Source organism: Lichenostomus cassidix, chromosome Z (genome assembly GCF_008360975.1).
Source record: "Lichenostomus cassidix isolate B80296 chromosome Z, HeHo_3.0, whole genome shotgun sequence".
Taxonomy (NCBI): domain Eukaryota; kingdom Metazoa; phylum Chordata; class Aves; order Passeriformes; family Meliphagidae; genus Lichenostomus; species Lichenostomus cassidix.
In genome coordinates this window covers 896,659-920,334 of record NC_139511.1, presented here as the reverse complement: position 1 = coordinate 920,334, position 23,676 = coordinate 896,659, and the positions used below count along the sequence as shown (strand labels likewise).

The following is a 23,676-nucleotide window of genomic DNA, read 5'->3' as shown; positions in this document are numbered from 1 at the left end:
CTTTGTGCCACGGTATGCAGTGGCAGAACAAGGGAATGGCTTCAAACAGAGAGTAGGGCTAGATGGAATATCGGGAAGGAATTGTTCTCTGGGAGGGTGGGCAGGCCCTGGCACAGGGTGACAGAGAAGCTGTGGCTACCCCTGGATCCCTGCAAGTGTTCCAGGCCAGGTTGGACACTGGGGCTTGGAGCAGCCTGGGACAGTGGGAGGTGTCCCTGCCAGGGCAGGGGTGGCACTGGATGGGCTTTAAGATCCCTTCCAGCCCAAACCACTCCATGATTCCCCTCAGCACTGGCACCCCATCCTCTCATCCCCAATACCCCCTTACTCTCACCCCCGGTACCTCCATTCCCTCAGCCCCAGACACTCCTTTCCCCTCATCCCCAGCACCCTCTTTCCCCCAGCACCTCATCCCCCTCCCTGCATCCTCACATGCCCTTTCTCCTCGTCCCGGGCTCTCCCTTCCCTCAGCCTCATCCCCCTTTCCTTCATCCCAGGCACTCTTACCCCTCAGGCTGGTTTCCCCTTTATCCCTCAGCCCAAGTACCCCTGTATCCCCTCAGACCGGACACCCTTTCCCCTCAGACCGAGCACTCCTTTCCCCTCATCCCGGGCTCCATTTCCCCTCACCCAGTGCCCCTGTCCCCTCAGCCCGTCCCGCCCCGGGAGGCCGGCCGAGGCGGTTCGGCCATGCGGCGGGCCGAGGCGGGGCGGGCTGTTCCCGCCCATGGCTGGGGCTGGGACTGAGGCGGAGCGGCCGGCGCTGGCCGCGGTGCCGGGGGGCGGGGAGCGGGGAGCAGGGCTCGGGCTGTCATGGCCGTGTGCATGTGCCAGGCCGTGCTGCCGGCCCACGCCGGGCCCCGCGGGCAGCTGGGCGCTGGGCCGCTGCTGCGGTGGATGGACGCCGCCGCCTGCCTCGCAGGTACGGCCCGTGGGAGCAGCAGGCGACTGTCCCGCTGTGGGGCAGCGAGGGGCTTGAGGGAAGGTTTCACCCCATGGAGGGGGAAAGGGTGTCGGAGGTAGCAGAGGGTCACAGGGTGGGGCAGGGTGGAAGGGTCACAGTGGTCATCCTGTCCGAACTCGGGGTCATCACAGGGCACAGAGCTCAGGATGGCGTACAGACACTGCTGGGCAGCTCTGCTGAGGGACACTGCACACCCTCTCTGGGCAATCTGTTCCACTGAAGAAGTTCTTCATCGTGATCCTCATCTGGAAGGGACCCACCAGGACCATCCAGTCCAACTCCTGCCCTGCCCAGACCCCCCAGCAATCCCACCCTGTGCATCCCTGGCAGTGCTGTCCAAACCCTCCTGGAGCTCTGGCAGCCTCAGGCTGTGCCCATTCCCTGGGGAGCCTGGGCAGTGCCAGCACCCTCTGGGGAAGAACCTTTCCCTGAGATCCATCCTAACCCTGCCCTGACACAGCTCCATGTTCAGGTGGAACTTCCTAGGCATCCTTTGCTGCCGCTTGCCTCATGTCCCATTGCTGGGCACCAACCGAGCAGAGCCCGATCCGTGCTCTGACACCCCCTTTAGATATTCATACACATGGGTGAGGTTCCCTCTCACCCATCTCTTCTCGAGGCTGAGCAGAGCCAACTCCCTCAGCCTTCCCTTGCGAGGAAGATGCTCCAGCGCCCCTCTCATCCTCGCAGGCTCCTGCTCCGGGAGCTCCGTGTGTCTCTGGAGGAGCCCAGGAGATTTGGGGCTCCAGTCGGGAACAGAGACCACGAGGGTGAGGCGTCAGATTGCGCAGGAGAGCGAGGAAGGTGATGGGGATGTGAGCGTGAGGAGAATTTGAAAAAGGAGCAGCAGAGGGGGAAAAAAGAAGTGGGAAAAGATAAGTAAGAGAAGAAAGAAAAGTTCTAATTTAAGATTACTGGCACATGTGTGCCAAAAAGAAGGAAAGGTGCCACTGCCTTGGCAAGGGTTGGACTAGATGGTCTCCAGAGGGCTCTTCCAGCCCTAGCTATTCTGGGATTCCGTAGTTCTGTGAAACAGCCACAAACCGAAGCAGAGCGCTCCGTGTCTGACGTAGCTCGGCTCCGAAAGCTTCTAAACCCTGCTCGCTAACTTGTGGAGCTGGGTTTGGAGCGCCTGCCGTGAGCGCAGGCTGCGCGGGGAGCGCTGAAACCCGCGGCTCTGCCCGGCGCTGCGCTCCCACTGCATGCATTAGCAGCCCGCAGTGCCGTGCTGCCGTGTTTCGGTGTTTCGGGAGCTCCTGCCGGCACGCAGCGATGGAAGGGTGGCTGTCCCGGCGCCGTGACTGCCGTGTGTCCCTGCGGGGATCACACAGCACCGCCTCGCCTCGGGGCAGCTTCCCCAAGCGAGCACGCTGCTTTTCTGACCTCTGAAGGAGTGCTTCGGTTCCAGCCCTTCAGGGTCTTGTCCCTCAGCAGTGCTTTTGGAGGAGACGCTGTGGTTTCTCCTCGTTTTCAAAGGGAACTCCTCAGATACTGATAAAAATAGTGTGATTTCTCCGGGCTCCTCTTGTGACGCTCACTAAAAATACGAGGCTGCTTGGCAGTGAGAACTCCTGCCTGTTGAGCAGTGCTATTTTCCAGGCTTCCTGCTAGTCCTCTCTCTTGCCTCTGTCACTCAGGACTTTGGAGCAGAGGCTCCCTGTGTTTATGCAGCTCCTAATTTATTGGAGATTTGCCTTCTGACTGGAAGCTCCAGGTTCTATGGTCAAATAAATAATATATCATATTAACTTGCTATAAAAACTTACCTATCAGACTATTAAATATTAACAGTAAAGATGTTTTCCTTTTCTAGATTAACTTTCATAATTAATACAAAAAGGATGCATTCTTTTTTCACAACAAATGCATCCCAGGGAGATGAAGAACAGGTCAAATTTAGGTAAAAATATTTCACAGTAGATGAATTCTGGTTTTAGATTTTCTAAATCTTGTTTGGTTTTGTTTTTAGTTCCTGCATTTTTGGTACAGCACTAAGGACATGACTTAGCTGTTTCCCACTGTTGTGACACACTAACAAGCCAGGAGGTTTTTCTCCTGTATCTCAGAATCCTCAGCTGACATAAAAGTTCCACACTGGATTGCCCTAGCTGATGTTTGTGACAGTCAGTTTTGAGGGACAATCATGAGCTTCCTGTGAGCTCATTAATGCTTCGTGACACTTTCTGTCCTTCACCTTGCTTGTTAATGCTCTCTTACCAGAATGCTCATTTTTAGAAAAATATCTTAGATAGACGTTTTCAAACACTGAGTAGGATAGTTGCTGTCACCTGGTTTCATCTGCTGATGTTACCCTTAAATATGAGCACTCTTTACCACAAAGCCATGATAAATATTAACTTTAATCTTACTTAGCTTCTCTTTTTTCCGAAGGGGCCTACTGCAGCCTTGCATTATGGTGTTCACAGGAAGAAGTGGGACCTGCTGTGCCATCTGTGTCTGCCAGGCAGGAGCCCACAGGTGAACAGCTCCGTGCAGGTGCAGTGTGGTAACTCTGTGCCCCTGTGTCTCTTTTGAAGCTGAGAAACATGCTGGGGTGTCCTGTGTGACAGCGTCCATGGATGACATACAGTTTGAAGAGGCTGCCAGGTACTGACCAGCTGACCACAGTCAGATGTTTTCATTCTGGACATTCTTATTTGGCAGAGATAAACTGCAGCATTATAAAACGGGAGACAGCAGACCCAGGAACTCACGAGAGTCACAGGGCTGTCTCAAAATTGCTCTTTCTGCCTGTGACAGCCTAACCCACCTAGAAAGCAGATCCGTTTCACAGGGCAAAAATAAACTGTGGTTACTTTGACTTGGCAGTCAAGGTGCCTGGTGACAAACTGATGCCCCAGTGGTCTCTGGTTCTAGGGAAAGTGAATGCTGCAGGCCATTGCTTATCTCTGTTAAATAAGGAATACATACCTGTAAAAGTTCTTGTGTCACTGGTTTTATTGTTGCAAGTTCTCTTTCAGTTTATTTCTTAACATCTTTTTTTTTCAGCTCTTTTAGGAAAAAAGATTACTTACTGTAAAGTTTATTTACCTAAACCAGGTTACTAAATCTTCTGTAAGGATTAAGTCTTCTGTGTTTATTTCAGCTGAGATGTAAACAGAAATTGCCACAAATCTATATAATTCAAAACTTAGCTTTATACCATATACCCTCTTCTTTGTCTTGTAATACACAGCAGTTCAGTGGTACTGATTTTCAATTATGTTTATTTAAATTTTATTGGTGTTCTAAGTGTGAATCATAGTCAGTTCATTCTCATAAGTTTCTGACCATTTTAAATGCAAGTGTGGTGCTGTGTGAGCTCTGCCCCTGCATTTCTGTAGTTACTGTTCTAAACACTCCTTGCTGGAAAGGATCTGCTGGCTTCCTTGGCTGTGCAGTTGAGAACTATGACCTTAATGGTTGTGCTTTTTCTTTGCAATGAATAATGGAAAAACTGCTTCTGAGCATCTTCCTCAAAAGCTAATGAGGTGTGTGTACCTGCACATGCTCTGCTCTTCCCACTGTCCATTTTCCCTGCCCCATCTACCCAAAGGGTTCCACTTCAGTTCTTGGATGTGAACAAGGAAGAGAATATTGCCATGGAGTTTGTTTTTCCTGTCTGGTCCTGTGAAGGAGCAGGTTTCTTCTTTCCTGTTTCCCATTCTAGTTCTGCAGTAGAATTAAAATTTAAGTTAGCCTTACTTTTAAATGTCAAAGCCCTATTCCTTTAAATTAGGAAGAATTTAATTTTTTTAATAACCTGGTGTAATAACTGTGTGAAGTCCTTAGCTGTGAGTGTGTTGTTGGTACCCAATTGCTTGAGTTGTAATTTACTTCAGTCTTGGCTGTAAATAGCTCCACATAGCCTGCCCCTGGACTGCTCTTTAGCATTTGTAACTCAGTTTGAATTCCCTGGAGGCAGTGGCCTGACACCCATCTGTTTTGGCTGTGGCTCTGACTTACCCTGCACATTCTGTCCTTTTACTTCCTGCTCAATGGGAAAACTTCAGGGCAAACTGCCTTCCTTCCACCCTATCAGCACTGCTCAGTGTTGGGATTTGAGGGGTTTGGAAACAAGGTTTCTCCTGCTACCGACGCAGAACAGGAACTCCAGGAATTCCAGAGGGAAAGAAAATATTTCCTCATTTAAATTTGATCTGATGATGTAATAAAGATAATTGAAAAGAAAATAAATAATAAAATACTAATAACAAATAATATAAATAATAATAGCAAATAAGAAAAGCAAATAGCAAATAAAAATTCTGTTTAGGTATTTTATGTAGGTAAATGGGGAACAGTAGCTTTCAGAGGAATGACGTGAGCACAGAAGGGACATGCAGTCCTGTTCTTGGCCAGGGCTTGTAACGTGAACTCTTTGCCCATCCGTTAAAAAAGTCAAAGAGCACTTTTTGTCCTGGGGTTATCTCCTCATGTGCAAGTATCTGTATGCCAGAAGAGCACATGGAGTGTACCTGAGTGCTTTTGCAGCTAGATGTGCTCAGTGATTTGATGCAAGATGTGCTTTTGAGCAAAAGCCAGGATTTCTGGGTGTACCTGGGGCACACCTGACTTTGTACAGACACCAGCAGGAATGCTGGCATGAAGGTTGTGCAGTTCTCTGAGTAACTGTGATTTTATTGAGCATGAGGGAAGTCTGACTGGTGAATAACAGTGTTAAAGTGAAAACAGTGAAAAATTCACCTTTTTCAGTGAATTTCCTGTGCAATGTGGAAGACACAGACTGATTAATGAGATTTTCTTCACTACTTTTAGGAGTACCTGGAGAGGCAGATTCAAGCCCTTAAAAAGCTGTTTGCATTCTGTAAGGTCTTGCTCTTCTTAACAGGGTTGGACAAATTATTGTCATCAGAACAAAGGTGAACAGGGCATTCAAAACCAGCATGGAGGTAAGAGATCATCACTCTTATTACTAATGAGACTGCAGGAGTAGAGCAGAGGTGCAGGCAGTGGTGGAACACAGCATGGGTCCACATTTATTTGTTCCAGATATTTTCAGATATCTGAACAATAACACCACCTAATGAAATGGCTTCCAGAGTGTTACAATTGCATATATCCTGTAAAATAATCCATGTCAGAGTAGACACTGGGCCCTGAAGAATTAAAGCCTTTGGCAGGTGTAGTGAGCAGGATGGGATAGGTGGTGTTGGTCCAGGCCAGAGCCACTGAACAGGTATAGTTCTAAGTATTTTTCAAGCTTCTGATACAAAAATATGTGTCTCAGGTGTATACATATTCTTAATCTTCATGTTGTAACAAGTATGCAATGCCTTGCCCAATTGCTTGAAATCAGAATTGTACCTTGGGGGTACTTTTTGTGCTTTGTGCCTGTGTCCAATTCCCAGTATTATTAATGGAGTGATGCATCTCACACATAATGTATTCCAAAAGGTTCTAAACTTAAGAAAAAATCAGAAGTTTAACGCATGTCAGGCCTATCCCAGAGGATCAAATCCAGTGTTTCACATTCATGTGTTTCATTGTGTTTGGCACCTCTAAATACACTTCTTTGGACATACAGATCTTAGAAAGGTTCAGATGGGGACTCTAAATGTCACACAAGTAAAAGGAAGGAAATACCCATAAAACTACATCTAAGTGTCTTTCCTGGTTTTGTAATTTGACCCTACAAGTGATGCTAAACATACATAAAAGTTGTACTAGAAAAACTTTCAGAGCTCAGTGAAAATTGTGGTGTTCTGATGTGTTCAGAGATCTATCAGTGATTAAAGCAATTTTTTAACCTTTTTCCCTTTAGGTGTAAGGGACCTGGACATGATTAATTTGATAAAAACTGCTCTGTTTTGTCTGAAGTCAATTGACAATGATGAAAATATCTTTTTTGTCTCCTTCCTTCACTACCTTCTTCCATGTAGGTTGGCATCAAGGTGACAGTACAGGATGTTTTGACTAATGCTGAAAAACTTGTGAGTGTGGCATATGCAACATATGTGGCCAAACCAGTTGGTGCTGAAAAGGTATTTTTCCTGTTTTCTTCTACGCTTGGAGCGATTGAGTTTCTGTGAAATAACCCAACTTTTCTGGTTGGGAAACACAGCAGAAACACTGTTTATTCAGTGACAGGAAAAAGCATGAAGTCCAGACTTTATAAGATGGAGTTTGAGGGGTTTTTTCCAGTTCTCTGTGCTGAAATGATTAGGTGGTGGTATTGGGTGGGGTTGTTATTGTTACTGTTGTTATTATTGTTTCATCCTTCCATTTTCTTTTGCACATTTGTTCGTAATAGAAGTGTAGTCTTTGTAAAGGCTGCAGAATTGACAGAGGCAAGAGGGGAAGAGAGGTCCTTGTGAGTCTCTCTCCTCTTCAGAAGCTGATTGCAGGCTTGGGGGGTTTTATCCTTCACTTCCCCTTTTGGGGAGGTTGTTCAACACCACTGTTCACACAGAAGACATTATTTTTAAGCTACCTTCCAATCTAAATTGATTCTTTGCCATTTATGTTAATTCATTTTCATGCCAGTCCTGTTTCTTCTCCCCAGTGTTTGTCCCTCTGGAGGTGTTTAGAAATCAGTCATGGTACCTTTGGCCTTCACATCACTGTGGCAGACAGGCACAGTCTTTTTAGGGTTTTCTTATGAGAAAGGACAAACACTCCTTAGACTCTCTGAATAAACTTCCTTTGTGTGTGGAATTCTACTTTCTTGAATGTGACTGGGATCATGGACCTGACTTTCCTGTCTCACTGAGCATGTTGTGACAGCACATCTGCCTGTTCACCATCCACTGCAGATTGGCAGAGCCATCCCCTGAGCAGTTAATATATCCAATCACTCCTGCTTTCACTTTGGTGATGATGTGGCACAGTTTGGAGAAACAGATTGGAACAGTTTTACCAGAAATAAAGCCCAACTGGTCTGTGAAAGGCTAATGGCTAAATTGCTACCTTGATAGCACTGAAATGGTATAAAGTAGGAATTGTTTATTATTGGTTCGATATCATACCCATGACATCAACCTGTTTACCTTTTGCCCAAATTTCCAGGGAGATTAATTCAGGATTAAGTCAGTGATGATTAACTAAGATTAGGCTTAAGACAGGAATGTCCTAGAGAGAGTTTGAGAGTTCAGTTCAAATTCCATCATGAGCTAAAGTCTCAAAGAAGTTGGAAAATATGTTTTTCAAATCCCCTGTTCTGAACAACTGTTTCCAAAGTTGTATGAGAGAAAATCAATACACCCACCATCTTAATTTTTTAGCTGGGCCATCTGGGAAGATCTAGGAAGCTCTTGTAAAGGACTGGAAAGGAGGCAATGAATCTGGAAGAGCATTTGAGGGAAGAGTCAAAAGCTGAGAAACACTAGTGGCACCACTACAAGACACAAAATGTCAAATTTGTCTGTGGTGCACTGCTTTGTGCATTATTTTAATGTTTCTGAGGCCTTCTGGACAAATCACATGAGTGATTGTTCAGTGACACTTCGGCTTAATTATTAAAATGTAGCAATGTTTTAAAGCCAGTACAGGTTTGGATTCACATGCACAGGAATTGACGTGCACAGGAATTTGCAATGACACCACTGATCAGTGCCACTGGATTCTTTTTCTTCTTCAGAAACTTAATTCTGAAACCTGCATATCAAGTTCATATTCTTCTGTCTTTTTTATTTGTTCTTATTTTTCTTAAATGAGAACGGTCTTAAGCACTGTGTGCTCTCATGGATGTTCGCATTTAAAAGCTCAAAGCACTTTGTCATTGAGTTTTAATGAATGATTCTGAAGAGATAATACAGAATGTCTTGAACTTTAAACTGTGTGCTTGTTTGTATTAATAAACTTGTCATCTTGGGCAGTTGACAGGGAAAGGTTGTAGAAAATGCTGATGCCATTTTAAGTTTAAAGTGCACTTTGTTGTTATTGTGAAATACAGAACTGTAGTGGGTTTTTTTTCCTTTTCATTTGCACAGGTTGAGTTAAAACCTGTACAGCTTCTGTCTCCAGAGGACCAGGTGGAGCACAGCCTGGCTGTTGAGAGGAGAAGAATACGTCTGAGCTATGTCCAGGTCTTTCAGAAGATAATGCAGGAGAGCAATAAGGAAGGTGATTTCTGTAAGGAAGGTGGAGCAAAAGACTTGTGGGAGGAAGGCAGGAAGGAAGGAAAGCAGGCAGGCAGGCAGGCAGGCAGGAAGGAAGGATGGCAGGAAGGAAGGAAGGAAGAAAGGAAGGAAGGAAGACAGGAAGGAAGGAAGGAAAAGGAAGGAAGGAGACAAAACATGTAGGTCTCTTTGGGGTCAGGTGGAAAATTCTGTGCCACATTTGAGAGGTGTGTTAGACAGTTAGTCTAATAGTCTAATACACCTCTTGGTGGTATTTCTTTGTTTTTCAGAAATTCCAGATTTAAAAATTCAGGGCTGAAGGCCAAGCATGCATTAAATAGATGTGAAATTCAGATCTTCATGTAGGTTCTGTGTATAAGGGTTCACAGGTCACACAGAACTCTGCATTGCAGTAATACAGTTCTGTAACATTAGTTGTGATGCAGATAGAAGGATAAAATTCGCTCAGGCTAGAAAGCAAAGTAAGAACTGTGTTTATGCCCTGAGATGGTTCCCAACAAGCAGGAGAAATTTCATTATATGGAGGTCAAAACAGGTGAAAAAGTTAGAAAAACTGAGGGAAGAAACAGTTTTTTCTCTATTTACGATAGTAATTTCTGTTCTTAAAGGAAGTTGTGCTCAAAAGTTGTTGTGTTCCCACAAAAGAAATTACTCAGAGCAGTTAAGAAAATATGCTGGTATTTGGAAAATCTGAGCTGTAGCTCCGTGTATAAATAACAGGCATTATGTGGTTTTACTGAGGAGAGATTAAACCTGTTATAAACCAAGATCTAGTCTTAACAATTTGGTAACACTTCACAGAACTGAAGACTCTTGTTTGGTACAAGAAAACAAGCTATTTGTCTTCCTGGTAACTGTCTCACAGGATACAGTTTAATAACCTGAGTGACAAATCAGAGGTCGAGGGGTTTTGTCTCCACTGCCTTTCCTGGAATCTTCTTTGAAGGATATTATTTTGGCACTGATTCACCTCCTTGAGGAGACAGAACTTGCAACGTGGGGGAAGAGAGGAGAGAGCATTGCATGTAAAGCCTGCTAGGTAGCAAAATATGTACAAATTGTACCCTGAAAGTGAAATTTGTTTGAACAGTGGGTCTTAGGGAACAATTTAAGTAGGTCCAAAGTACAAGTTAGTCATATGTTTTCACATGCTTATACAACCACAAAGTTAGTTAATTGTGGCATAAGTCAAAAGTACCATTCAGCTCCTAGCACAGTTAGGCACTTTTAAAATGACCTGAAGTTAATTTTGTCCCTAAATCTGTTCCTGCAAAATGGCACTGAAAATAACAGAGATTAGGGTGCCTTTTTGTTTTTCTTCTTCTTGCTGGGTCTGAAGCAAACTGCACACTTCACTGGGTGTATTTTCTTCCGAAAGAATTCACTGATATGTTGCTGCTGTGTTTCAGATAGTTGTGAAGAGAAAGATGCAGTTTCAACTGAACATACCCATGTACAGAGCATTGAGCTTGTCCTGCCTCCTCATGCAAACCATCATGGAAACACTTTTGGTGGCCAGATCATGGCTTGGATGGAGACAGTGGCAAGCATTTCAGCAAGGTACTTCCATACAGCATTGTCTCTGCATGCAGTTCTAAATGGATGTGCTTCTAATGTTAAAGGTTTTGCAGGGACTTATTTTATGAAGAACACAGATTCCAGGCCTTTGTGACTTTTCTTCCTGCTCACATTACAGGAGGCCTTTGAACTATTTATGTGGTACATCTTGCACAGCATGCCATGCCACTGAGAGTCAGACATTATTCTGTTACACATACAGACCCTAAGGCAAAAGAGGCTGTGTTATCTTCCTGGGAATCTCTGGAGAAAGCCAGCATTGGATAGAGGAACCTGCCCTCCTTCCTTGTTCAAGAGCAGAAATTTGCACTCCCTGTGGTTGGTGCAGTGTTTTAAAAACAAAGTTAGCTGTTAAATCAGGATAAAACCAATACTGTATCAAGTGGCACCCAAAAATGAACAGCCTTCTAGAACTTAGTCTGCAGATCCTCACGATGCCAGAAGAAAAATAAGTCAGAGAAGATGGATCCACATAAAGAGGTTCTGTTTTTTTGGTGTGCACATGGAATGGGTGCATAACCTCAGCAAGTCACTTGACCTTTCAGTCCCTCTGGGTTGCACATCCTATGGGTTGCAGCAATTTAGCAGTTTAAAGAGCTCTGACATCTTCAGGTTAGAAGAACAAAGTATGTTTTGTGGTGCTGCTTGTCAGTATGACCCAGACATAAAATCATTTAATTCCTCTCCCCTGGAGTCAAACCATTGTTAGCCTCCCTTCCTGTTCCTGGACACTGCACAAAGCTTCTTTGTAAGCAGCACTCAAGTTTCAGTTTGAATTCTCCTTGCATACCGAGTGACCTAATTCACTGTAGATATGTTTTCCCTTTTTAACTTTAATAATTAAATGACTTCTCCATTCATTATTCACATGGTTTTGATTTGTAGCCAGTGGTTGTACTGATAACAACAGATTTTCTGTAGTGGTTGGATAAACAACTTGTTTTAGCAACATCAGAGTGCACTGGCCTTACCCCAGTGTGCAATGCCAATGGCTTGAAGGGACTCATGCAGATTTTTGCCATAATATGACTCAAAATATTTACCTGTTTTCATCTGATAAATTTTACCTAGTGTGAGTCACAATTACATTTAAACAAAGGAAGGGAAACATCAGCAAATGGAGTACTGAACACATTTTCTTTGAACTAATTAATGTCAAACATGATTACTCATGTTGAAAATTTCAGGAATAATAGCTAGTGTCAGAGGCTGGTGGAAAAGAGAGATGTTGTAGTTTTTGCTTGAGCAATAACTATACTCTCACTATGAACCTTTTGTGAGGCCACTCAGAGTTAGACCTGACCTTTGAAAATGCCAGGTTGGAGTTTCTATGGCCACAGACTGTGATGGAGGAAGAGAAGAGGAGGGATAACCCTGGAAAAATAAATTTCTGAGGTCATTTTAAAGGTTACTCACTCTCCTTCTGGCCTCTCACCTCCCCACCACCTTTTTTTTTGGCTAGCCAATACCTGAAATTCTTACAGATGGCAATAAAGCCGTTTGAATATTAGTAATAATAGCTTGAACTTGATATATACTTTCTTATTTCTTACACTTGCAATAAACACATTCAGGGCATGCTTTTCCAGAAAGAAATGAATATTTAAGCCTGATTTCTGGTTTGTTCCTCTGCTCAGCATTACTGTGTTTGCATCTTTAGAGTGAACATTGTAAACAAAATCAATGCTTAGCATTTTAAATCAGAAGAGCAAATTATTTTAATTTAATTACAAAGTAATTCAAATGTATTAGACTGTTAAAGAGATGTACCAGTCAGTTAATTAGCTGCAGATAATTGTGTGCATTTAACAATACCGGTACATTAGTTTCCAAAGTGCAGTTGAGTTAAAAGCTAAGAGTGCTACAGAAGTGTATTTTCAAGTTTAAAAACTTCACCATGGAAAAATCTACCCTCAGACGTGCACGTGGGCTCCTTGCTGAGAGCAGTGTGTTGTTTCAGAGTCTAAAAATAAATGCCATGTGTTGTGCATTGTCCCCTCTTCCTGTGATGCACAGACATCCCAGCAGAAAGTGAGGGGCTTGGACTACATGTAGAACTGATGGAGAAACCTGATTTTTGCCTGCTCCAGAGAGCTTGCAAACGAGATCCTTTTACACAGACTGCATCTGGCAGCCACGTGAGGGTTTTTTCATTCTCACTTCATATCACAATAGCAGAAAGCATCTAAAACAAAAATGTACAAATACCAAGCCTAGATGGCTGACATGGCATTGCTTAGACACTGTCCCTGGTGCTCAGCCTTTCTGCTCAGGTTTCCTTTAATTGTTTAAAGGCTTTAGGTCTGCACAGGAATCTGCTCCCCTACAGAAATTAATGAAACTGTGAGGTAAGTGGTTACTCTGTAGGTAAGGGATTCATGGTCTGGCTCTAAAAGAGGGTAGTCTCAAGCAGCGAGAATTAATTGGTGTTTGCAAAATGTGTTGAAAAGGAAACAGCATGACATAAGTGGTATTATGATGGTTGAAGCTCGAGTTACATGCTCTTGGGGCTGAACATGCCAAATGTATTTCAGTGGGATATGGAGTAGATCAGTGTAATTTAGTGACCTTCCAGGTCATGCAAACTTTGTTTCTGTAGTCACTCCCCCCCCAGTTATGCTTTTTAGCAATACTGAGTGTTTTGCTCTCTCTCTCTGGTTTTCTGTTGCAGCCGGCTCTGTCGCTCACATCCCATCCTGAAGTCAGTCAACATGTTCAAATTCTGGGGCCCATCCTTTGTGGGTGACCGCCTCATCTTCAATGCCATTGTCAACAACACCTTTCACAACAGGTAAACCTCCTCAGCTCTGTCTGCCTTGGCATCTCCTGCACCAGCCTACACTGTGTGTTTCATGTTTCAGCCACCAGCAGGATTTGCATTAGTGAACGAATTATTTTTCAGGTGGAGCTTTGAGGGATATATCTATATCTGTAATTATTTCTCTGTTTGTTTTACTTTTATCAGTGCAAGTTGTAATAAAAATTTATTCTCTGTCTTTTGCTCTCAGTTCAAAGATCATTTGTCACCAAATCCCAACAATGTCTGCAAACACAGACAATAAATATTCCTCTGAAATTCAGGGATTTTCAAGGGTTGGGTTGCTCCCAGAGATCTGATTCCTCAGAAGATGGCAGCTTGCTGCCAAAATCTTCCCATCTTGGTGTTTTGTTGACAGATCTGGGTTCTGTTCATTGCTTACTTTTGTTAATGCTGTTTAGCTACTGACACTTTTATTTCAAAAGTGTTTCTGTCCAGATTGAGTGATTTATCTGCTATGCTACAGAAGGTGTTTGAGTCAGGCTTCCTGCACACCTGGAGGTACAGCAGTCCTTTTTAGCTTGTCTCAGGGCTGTTTCTGCATCACTTGAAGCAGTTCAGTAATTAATTTACACTTTGCTTTCAGTGTGGAGGTTGGTGTCCGTGTCGAGGCTTACAACTGTGAGGAGTGGATCAAGGACCAGCCACGGCACATCAACAGTGCATTCCTCATTTTCAATGCTGTGAATGACCAAGGGGAGCTGCTCACCTTCCCCAGGGTCAAACCTACAACACAGGTAAGCTCTCGGGGGCAGGACGTGCATGAGGTCCATCCCAGCACACCCTGTGTCACAGCTGGTCACCACAGCCTTCCTGGTCAGGCAGGGACCAAGCAGGGCACTGCAATGCATCTTCTTGCAGGAGAGAAAACCTCCAGAGGAAATGTTTGCCCTCGAGTGAGAGGTTTGTTATTGTTGACTTTAATCTTCCAAACTGAGAGGCTCAGTGGAGGGTCCTCATGACTAGAAATGCTGTGGTTGCTGAGCAGGGAAGAAGAATCAGATGTGTTTGGAGATTTTTCCACTTGTCTACATCTTGTGCAATTTCCACTGACTGTGGGTGAAAAGTCTAAGTATTCAGTTAATAGTTATTTATAAACCCTTAACAAGGATGATGAATAGAGTGACTAAAGATGTCTATAGGAGTCAAATCCCATGGCATGGGTGGGCTTTTCATTTCCTTTGAGGTGGAGATCTCAGTTTGTGTTTCCCTCAAAATGGTTCATGAAGCACTGGAAGCAGTTTGAATGCTACTTTTGAGTCATTGGCTGTGATGACACCTGTCACTAACCTTCCTGCTCCAGTTACAAGAATTTCACAGAGCCAATGTAGGCAGAAATGAAATTATTTTTTAACATCAGGGACGTGATTTTTTATAGGATGGCAACTAGACAAATAGATCAATGTGTCCCATGTACTCAGTGGGGAAGTAAGGTTCACTGCTGCCCATTGCAGGCTGCCCTGAGAGGAAAAACTGACTTAATAAAATTTTTCATTTGTGCTTTGAACACCAGATTTTGATAAATTCAGTTAATAGTTTATTTGGTGAGTGATAAATTTAGAGAGAGTGGAACATGTGTGGTGCACTGCCCAGCTGCCACTGGTTTAGGACCAAAAAGCACTAGGAGGATGCTGTAATCGTACAACTATCACATTGTTTTTTTCAAATTTCAGGGAATAATGCTAAGGCAAAAAGTAAACCACCAGCTTGGATTAGTCTGTGGGAAGCCCAGTGCACAAAGTGCTGCTCTTTATTTGCCTGTATTACTTCTCTGGAATTTGCCCATCTGTAGTAAATAGTTTTTAGCTGTCTTTTTTCAGACTTTGTTCTAAAATAATGAGATGTGTTGCTGTCTGGTTCACTTTTCACCCAGGATGGTGTGAGGAGGTTCCACGGAGCAACTGCCCGGAGGAGCATTCGACTCACCAGGTAGAGCTGGGCCACTGGCAGATCTTGACTTTGAAAATTTTAAATTCTATTTAAATTCTTAATTTTATAGTCCTCTAAGTAAAGTAATTGAACACACAACATACGTAACTCCTTAACATACATATGACTGTTATATGGCTAAATTTCCATATAATTTTGTTTCAGTGGCACTGAAGTTATTAGAAGCTACTTGTCTCAAAATTACTTTGGTCTGTAATTTACTTTGTTTCACCATCTTTCTGAAAGAAAAAGCAGTCATTGCAAAGCAAAAATTGATAAAGTACCTGTATTTAGAAGACACATAAGCCTATAGAAAGTGGTTGTTCCTAGCATACACAAAAGTAAGTGTAAAGAACTAATTCATGTTACTATCTCCTTTTAATTACAAATATTGATATGTTTTAGAAAATGCATGCTGTCTGCTAAAGGAGACAAACCTTCTGATGCCTGGGACACCAGCAATCAGGTAATCTGTGGGGCATAAAAAGCTATAATTGTGCCCCTTGTGGGGTGTGAAGCAGTTGTTGAGGCTAGGGTGGCACAGGGGACCTTCTGTACTGGAGTGCTGTGGTAGTCCAAAGGAATGGATGGATGTGTAACACAGTGAAATTTGTCCTCTGAAAAAAGAGAGTAGATAATTCACTACTGATGTGAGACTAAGTTCAATAAAAAGGATTTTAAAAGTCTTTAAAATAGATGCATACAAGTGGCCCCTTAAGGTCTCCTGCAGGTTTATCCCTCAGTGTCTCAGTGAAGAAAGCTAAATTCTCCTGTAGAGGAAGTAGTTTGGGGTTTTGTTTTCTGTTTTCATCCAGCCACAATGTCTGAAAAATTGTAGTGAGGAAACCATTTGCTAAGTGCTACAAGTGGGGGGAGAGATAGCAACAGAATATTGGAATATCATGAACTTTCTGTGGAAAGAGAGGTGAAATCATGTGTTCACTCCTAGATACCGTGGCCCAAGTGACTTGTGTCTCTGGTTTGGACACGCTGGGCCATTGACTGTGTTTGTGTTGTGCAGTGAATGGTGTTGAACCTCAATTTGGGTGGATTTATAGATAAGCTAAATGTTGTTTCACTGTCCAGTTTTTGTGGCTAAAGCAGATATTATTTTCTGCAAAACAATGAATGTAAATATGCGCATTGATAAAAAGTGGCTTGCTTAACACTTATTGGCTATGAAATTAAAACCTGTCAGTAAAGACTCTAAGGCTGTATTCTCTTTGTACAGTGGTTAAATGAGAACTCCATCCACTGTAGCCAAGCATAAATAATGGATGTATTTGCACCTTCTTTGCTGTGAGCCTGCTGTGTAAAGCAATTGCCAAGATGGACCACAGCTTGATAGCAAAGAAGAGGTTAATTTTCTAGTAGATTCTAATTACTTAAGAGGAGGATGGACATTTATTGAGTGGTCTGAGAGGTTATCTGTATTATCTCCCTGGTGGTCAAAGTAGTTCTGCACAGCTTTATAACTGGAGAAACTGAAAACAGTGTTTTGTTGTCCTTTAATTAAGATTGTTTTGCCAACAGCCTTGTGAGTGTATAAGGAAGCCACTGGAAGTGTGTTAATTCAGAAACTACTGGACTGTGTTTTCATTTACAAGGAAAACAAACATTTGTTTGCAGTTAGAGGGTAATGATAAAAAAAAGAACACCTCATTTCTGCAATGTTCAGTGAAATGTACCTTTACCCCTCCATTTTCAGACACGTATCTTGTGTTTCAGACGTATTTGAGTTACAGCAATATAGCTGCACTGACACTCCTGGCAACAAAACCGGGGTGGCACATAACCAGGACCCTGGATAATGTAAGTGCTGGAAAAAAATCACAGAAGTTTGAAAACAAAACACCTCTCTGTTCATGACTTGGTGTTATAAACCCAAAATCAGTAAGGAAGCTGGTGTAAAGCACTTCGAGCAGAGAAAGATGCTGCTAGGAAAGCCAGTAGAAAGCCAAGGGAAAACCTGGTGTTAATCCAGTTGCAGTGCATGTTTTTCAGACAGAGGAGAGACATCAGGCATCTGTCAAGGCTGGGTTTCTGAAACGTGGGTAGTGACTGGCAGTTTGCTTTGACATCATGTCGATACAGAGGTGCTTTGGGACAAAAAAAGTATTTTAGTCTGATCTCTTGCACATTACAGGCTACAAAATGTTGCTTAGTGACTCTTGATTGTAGAAAATAAGATACTTGGGAAAGAGCAGATATAAATCATCAGGAAATCCACTGATGGAATATCTGCCGGTTCCATGTGTAGGGTATTCCAGTGGTTAAAGACTGTCAGTAAACACTGCTATGCCAAATAAACGTCAGACAACACTCCTGCTGGGAGAAGCAAGCTTGAAACAGCTTGTGGGGACAGGCAGAGAGAGCTGGGGTTGTTCATCCTGGGGAAGAGAAGCCTTTGGGGAGACCTTGGAGCCTCCCAGTACCTGAAGGGGGCTTTCCAGAAATCTAGAGAGGGGGAATGATCTTAAAACCTGAGAGGATTTGTTCCCTTCTCCCTGGAACTGGAATGACCCCAAGCTGACTGACAACTTTTGAAGGTAAAAAATGGCACTGTGATGTCTTTGACACAAAACCACAAGACTTGTGAGCCTGCAGTGATAATCCAGCCTTGCCAATGTTCACTTAGCAGAGAGGTGTTTTGACAGCTGCACCTCCTGCTCTGTTTTGTGATTTCTCAAGTCTAGGAGACTCCTAGAACAACTGATTTCTGTTCTGTGCCTTAGAGGAATAATGATGCAGACCTCCTGTAGATGGTTTTAAAGCTCTCAAGACTTTAGTTTTACACCAAACTTCACTTCAGCAAGTTGCTTGCTGGATTATGTTGGGGTTTATTTGCTCTTCCAAGACAGGAAAATACAGAAACATACAAAATCTGTGTTGTTGCACAAATGCACCATAACCAAAAGATTGTTCATTTTTTATACAGCAAAAAAACCCCAACAAAACCTGAACAGCGATGATGAAGCTTAGGAATTTTCTGTCACTTGGAAATGAAAATCTGTTAAAACTTTCTAGGATTTGAGAAGCAATAAAGCATATGAATTTGGGAATAAAATCCACTAATTCTAAGCATTCTTTTGTACCCATCTCCTTCTGTTATATGGGGCTTGTGGGAGGTGCCAAACACTTATTTTGTGTGTGTGTTGTGATGTACAGACTATTTCTTTTGAATTCTCTGTGTTAGGATTTCGGCCTATCACTAGAAATAGACCCAAAATAGGCAAGACAAGATAGCAGAGGTGTGGGACAAAAGATGCAAAAGCATGTTTCTAAGTAGTTTTTCAATATATCATTATCTCTGGGTGCTCTGCTTCACAGAAGAGAAAAAGGGAGACAAAGGAGGATATTTTGGAAAGGGAGGTGGTCTGGGGGCAGGGGGCCTAGGCCAAGGTGTGGCTGATTTGTCTGGACAAAGGCATCTGGAATTTCACAGGAACTCCTGAGACAATCTGCTCACGTCCCAGAAGTGTAACATTTATTCATCTTAAAATGTTTATCGTAACCATTCTTTGTTTTTAATACCTGCTGGCTGATTTTCCAGGTGAGAATCTGGACCCACGAGGAGGGTGCAGTGCTGTCATTCAAGGTGGAGATGCAGGTGCAGATCCCATCCCATGCTGCCTTCTCCCTCCTGTCGGACCTCAGGCTGCGCCAGCTCTGGGACAGACACTTCCTGTGAGAATCTGCCTTTCCATGGCTCTGAACTCCCTGGCCACTCATCCCTTCTCACACAGACACCTCTGATGTGCTGGCACTTTGCTGCCTAGTTGGGAAGAAATCCTTGTAACAGTTTGACATCAAAGGTGCATTAGTCAAAGTATGGATTTTGGGTTTTTACCACAGGAATAAAATTTTGTTTGTGCTTAGTGTGGTTCCAAAATACAGAGTGCTCTGGTCTGTCAAAAGAGAGGGATGGCACAGAGGTCATCTTATTGTAAAATGAGCACAGCTCTAGTCTTAGACATGTGTATGTTGAAGTGACAAAAAACCAAAACATGTAAAAGAAAAGAAAGTTCAAAGTAAGAACTGAGGTGGATACATTGTGCATGTTAACTTTAAAAATTAGGGAAACCTGGATTCTTTCATGTTTCTGCTGTTTGGGACACTGATGCTCAGGTGCACTGTACAGTCAAAATGAGAAATCCAGAAATGGGGTTTTTAAAAATGCATATTTTCAGAAAAATAATTTATTTTGAAGTGTATCTGATTGAAAATGGGTTTTGAAATTGCTATAAAAGGTGTTTGAGGTTTCTTATTTACCTTATATGTTGTAGAATAGTGATTACAGACAGCTGAATTGAAATTTTGTTGATTCGATTTGGTGAGGCATTTTCAGGTAGTCATTCCATTCTGAAAGATTTTTATCAGAAGGTGGAAGTTTAGGGATATTTGAAAATTTACACTCTCTACTGATTTACACTCTCTACTGGCCTGTAACAAACAAAATACCGTTGATGAGGTTTTGCAGAAAACCTGAATTTTTCACTCTGTCTGCCTTGCTACCTGGATGTGAAAATCAAACATTCAGTGTTAGGATGGAGCCCATTTGCACCGTGTTTGTTGAAGGAGATGCTGTTGCACACACCAGGGCCTGACAGATGTGTTAAATGTACTTACAGGACTTGCAAGGTCCTGCAGGCTGTGAGTGAGGAGGAGAAAATCTACCACGTTACATGTCCCCCCGTGATGGGCCACAGACCCCGAGACTTTGTGCTCCTCGTGTCACAGAGGGAGCCCTGCAGCCCACAGTGAGTATGGCTCTGACTGTAGATGCCTGATGGCTTTTTTATACATTTTTATACCCTTTCCCTGTCCTTATACCCTTCAAAAGCACTCCTTGTACCTTAGCCCCACGTTTATAACTCTTGTAGTCTGATATTTAGCTTAGTTTGGGGTTATCCGGGGGGAAGATGAAACATTTATAACAATCTCAGAACTAGAGGCTCCAGCCTTGCACAGAGCCTCCTCTCTGGAACATGGTTATGTAAACCAGGCTGTAGTCTCACTTGGGGGGTAATTAGAATAGGGGGACAATTACCTCATTTGTTAAGTTTCTTATTGGGGGATTTTAGGTAGATATGCTAATTTGTAAGGTCCATAAAATTGTATACACGTTGTACCCAGTGTGCTCCTCGGTGTGTTTCCACCTTTGATGAGTTGAGCACCTAGGATCCTATTAAAACCAAGGTAAAACCCTTTTCCCTATACTGCTGTGTCTGCCTCATATTTTTACCAGCTTTAAGGCATCACTGTAACAGGAGCACTCTGGGGACACAGCCTGGAGTCCTGTGACCTTCACCTGTCACTGGGTGGCCAAGGTGGCATTTTACTTTTTGAGGAGTGAGATTCCTACATTGAGGCCTGAGTTTGTACAACCAGATTTGCTTTGCAGTGTGAAGGTGCAATGAAGTAAATCCAGATCATCACAAATGTGTAGCATAGTGCAGTATTGATTCTTTGATAGTGACTCTTTGGGAGTGGCTTACCATGAGAGCAAATAAGCCAGAATTTCAAATGGGAAATAAAACATGTCCCACACAGCTTGTTAGTGGGCTGAAGAACCTAGCTGGGAGTTTGTCTTTGTTTGAAGTGACTTTGTAATCCCATTCAATATAATTACAGAGTTTTTACTTAGTCAAGGAAGTGCTTGAAACCACAGACATTTATTGTATCTGTAAATTCTGCCAAGTCCCTTGATCACTTTAACATACACTGCTTTTCTAAATGATATTATTTTTTATTAGATTTCCTTTTGGTCTGACATGGTGAAACATGGGCAAATGGGACCTTTTGGTGTACCTTTCCCTCTTTATTCTGTTTCTTTCCTTACCTTCAGTAATTCTTCAAGTTAACACCAAAAGGCAGTATTCTGCACTGTGCTTGCTTTCCCCCTCATCAGGGGATTGAGTGAATTTGGATACCTTTATTGGGGCCACACTGTGAAGCCTCTGGTTGAGGGCTGTTCCCTAATTCTGTAAACATGGGCTGAGGAGAGCAGGGTAAATCAAAAAGGACAGAAGGTGTTGTATGGATTGTTCTCAGGCTGCCACAGAGGTCTCCTGGACTGCAGTGTGAGGCAGAGAGCCTCAGCAGAGCCCAGGCTTTGATCAAGGATCGTTAAACACACAGGAGCTGCTTTGCCCTCAGTGAAAGTGGCACCTTTGTCTCAGCTGTGCATGTTGCAGGCACTTGATGAATGTTCTTAGCCAGAGGAAGGGTGTGATGCTTGTCCTTGCCCTGCAGGGAGCCCTACACGGTGGCTGTGAGGTCAGTGACCCTCAGGGGGGTTCCCCCGAGCCCGGCGTTCTGCAGGAGTGAAATCCTCTGTGCTGGGTTCCAGATCCACAGCAGCAGCAGCAGCTCCTGCACCGTGAGTAGCCCTGCAAGCCAGCTCTGCCCCCTGCCCTGCCCTGGGCTGTCACCTCACCTGAGCTGACAGGCCTGCAAAGGCAACAGCAAAACACCACCTGACAGTCAGGCTTTTCCTCAGTCTGGCTGTGTGGAGTCTGTCTTGCCCAGTTTTGGCCAATCTGACTGCTAGAAATGTGGTCTAAACTAAGCACTGCAGGCTGCCATGCCCCTCCAGAGTCATTCACTTAGTCCTAAAATGCACTCCTAGGGGGTGTGCATTCCACTGGTCTGTGGTGGGGTCTCTTTCCACTGACTACAAAGTCCAGGGAATTAGTTCAAAATAAATTCCTCACTTTAATGCCAGGAATCACACAACCTGAATCCCATCTCTCATGCCCATCTTCTTTTCTGTGGGAAGGCTAAATCTTTTCCATTTAAGAAAATACATTTCTGAAAACTTTCAGCAGCTCTTGGTGGCTGCAATTCCTTTTTTCAGGCAACAGCTTTGTTCACAAAGCACTCATATTTAACATGTTATACACAGTGTTTCTTGCTGCACTGCTCTGTACATTTACCTGCAGATGCTGGAGGATCTCAGAGCAGTGAGGACACTCAGATCACTGGAGTGCTGTAAAAAAGGCATGCTTTTTGCAAATTATTGCCTTCAGTTTCAGAAGCACTGTGTGCTTCTATTCACATCCATAAAAACTGTGATACTTATCCAGGCTCTGTGAAAAAATGGCTAACTTGCAATCCATAGGCTTTTTTGTTTCATTTACTTTTGTTCAAACAGGTGTGTTACTTCAATCAAGTGACATCAGGAGTTATGCCTTACTTAGCTGCAAATCTTACTGGCTCATCAAAATCCATTGAAGACACTGCTTTGGAATGTATCAAGTTCTTGGAGCTGAAAGACAGCAAGTGCTGAAGTTGAAAAGAGATTTTTGAAGGGACATCTGAAGATTATCAAGCAGTTCTGGTTTAAACTCCTGCAAGGGTGTTGATCATTCTTCTGTAGGTTACTTACTTTGGATCATGTAGCCAATATTGGGCTTCAGCCCGAGAATACCTGGTACAAGCATTTTCTATCAAACCAAGCCTAGGCTGTAGGCTCTAAATTAAATCTTTAATTTAAAAAAGATTAAGGGGCAGATTCTGCTTTTGATTGCATTAATGAATTTTATATAAATGGAGGCAGAACTTGGCTCAGTAGACACTCATGTAGCTCATGAGACTATTTCACTATTTTAATGTTATATTGAACAGGGTTGCATCCAGGCAGTTTTAAATCTGTAAACACCACTTGTAATCTGCAGAAACCAGTGCTACCAAGTATCTGTGCCAGTGCTCTGACCTGGCTGTGCAGGTCCTTGCACACCCATTATTTATAAACTGATTACAGCCAATGTAAATTAGTTTTTGCTAATGTCTGCACTTTAGTACTTGTCCATTTGTCTGTGAGTCCCAATAAATTATTGTTGGTGAGGCTGCAAACTCAGCACAGGTTTCATTACAGTGTTTGTGCAGAAAGCTGCCCTGCAGCAGTGGTGGGTTCTGCAGGAGACCTGAGAGCTGCAGCCTGCAGCCTCTGTGCCAGGCTGGAGTAACACCACAGCTCCTGGATCCTCTCCTCACAGATGGAAAGGGGGTTGGCTCCAGAGGCTGTGCTGTGTCTGCTTTGCTGGCTGCTCCTGGTTGAGCTCCAAGAGGCCTGTTCAGAGCAACGAGAGTGCTCACCAGCAGCTGGATCCTGGCTGGACCTGGAGGTGAGGGGATCAATGCTCATGAGCTGCAGCACTGCCCCTTGATGTCCCTGCAATGTCACCACTGCCAGGGCAGAGCTCTGGGGCTGGGCACAGCTCCCACTGGGACACAGCTTCAGCTGAACCCACGGCCAAGCCAGAGCCTTCTGCAGGGATTCA

At 43.5% G+C, this 23,676-nt stretch overlaps 1 protein-coding gene across 1 annotated transcript; it reads left to right on the top strand.

Moving 5' to 3' along the window:
• Positions 1-742: 742 nt before the first annotated feature.
• ACOT12 (acyl-CoA thioesterase 12) lies at positions 743-23,252 on the top strand. The gene is given in 16 exon segments (XM_085042286.1): positions 743-922; positions 3,502-3,571; positions 5,817-5,877; positions 6,868-6,969; positions 8,917-9,049; positions 10,476-10,626; positions 13,316-13,435; positions 14,049-14,199; positions 15,336-15,391; positions 15,797-15,857; positions 17,120-17,203; positions 18,945-19,078; positions 20,023-20,151; positions 21,647-21,773; positions 22,548-22,676; positions 22,679-23,252. Coding segments are annotated over 16 exon segments (1,641 nt in total). The 5' UTR covers positions 743-813; the 3' UTR covers positions 22,703-23,252.
• Positions 23,253-23,676: the final 424 nt, after the last annotated feature.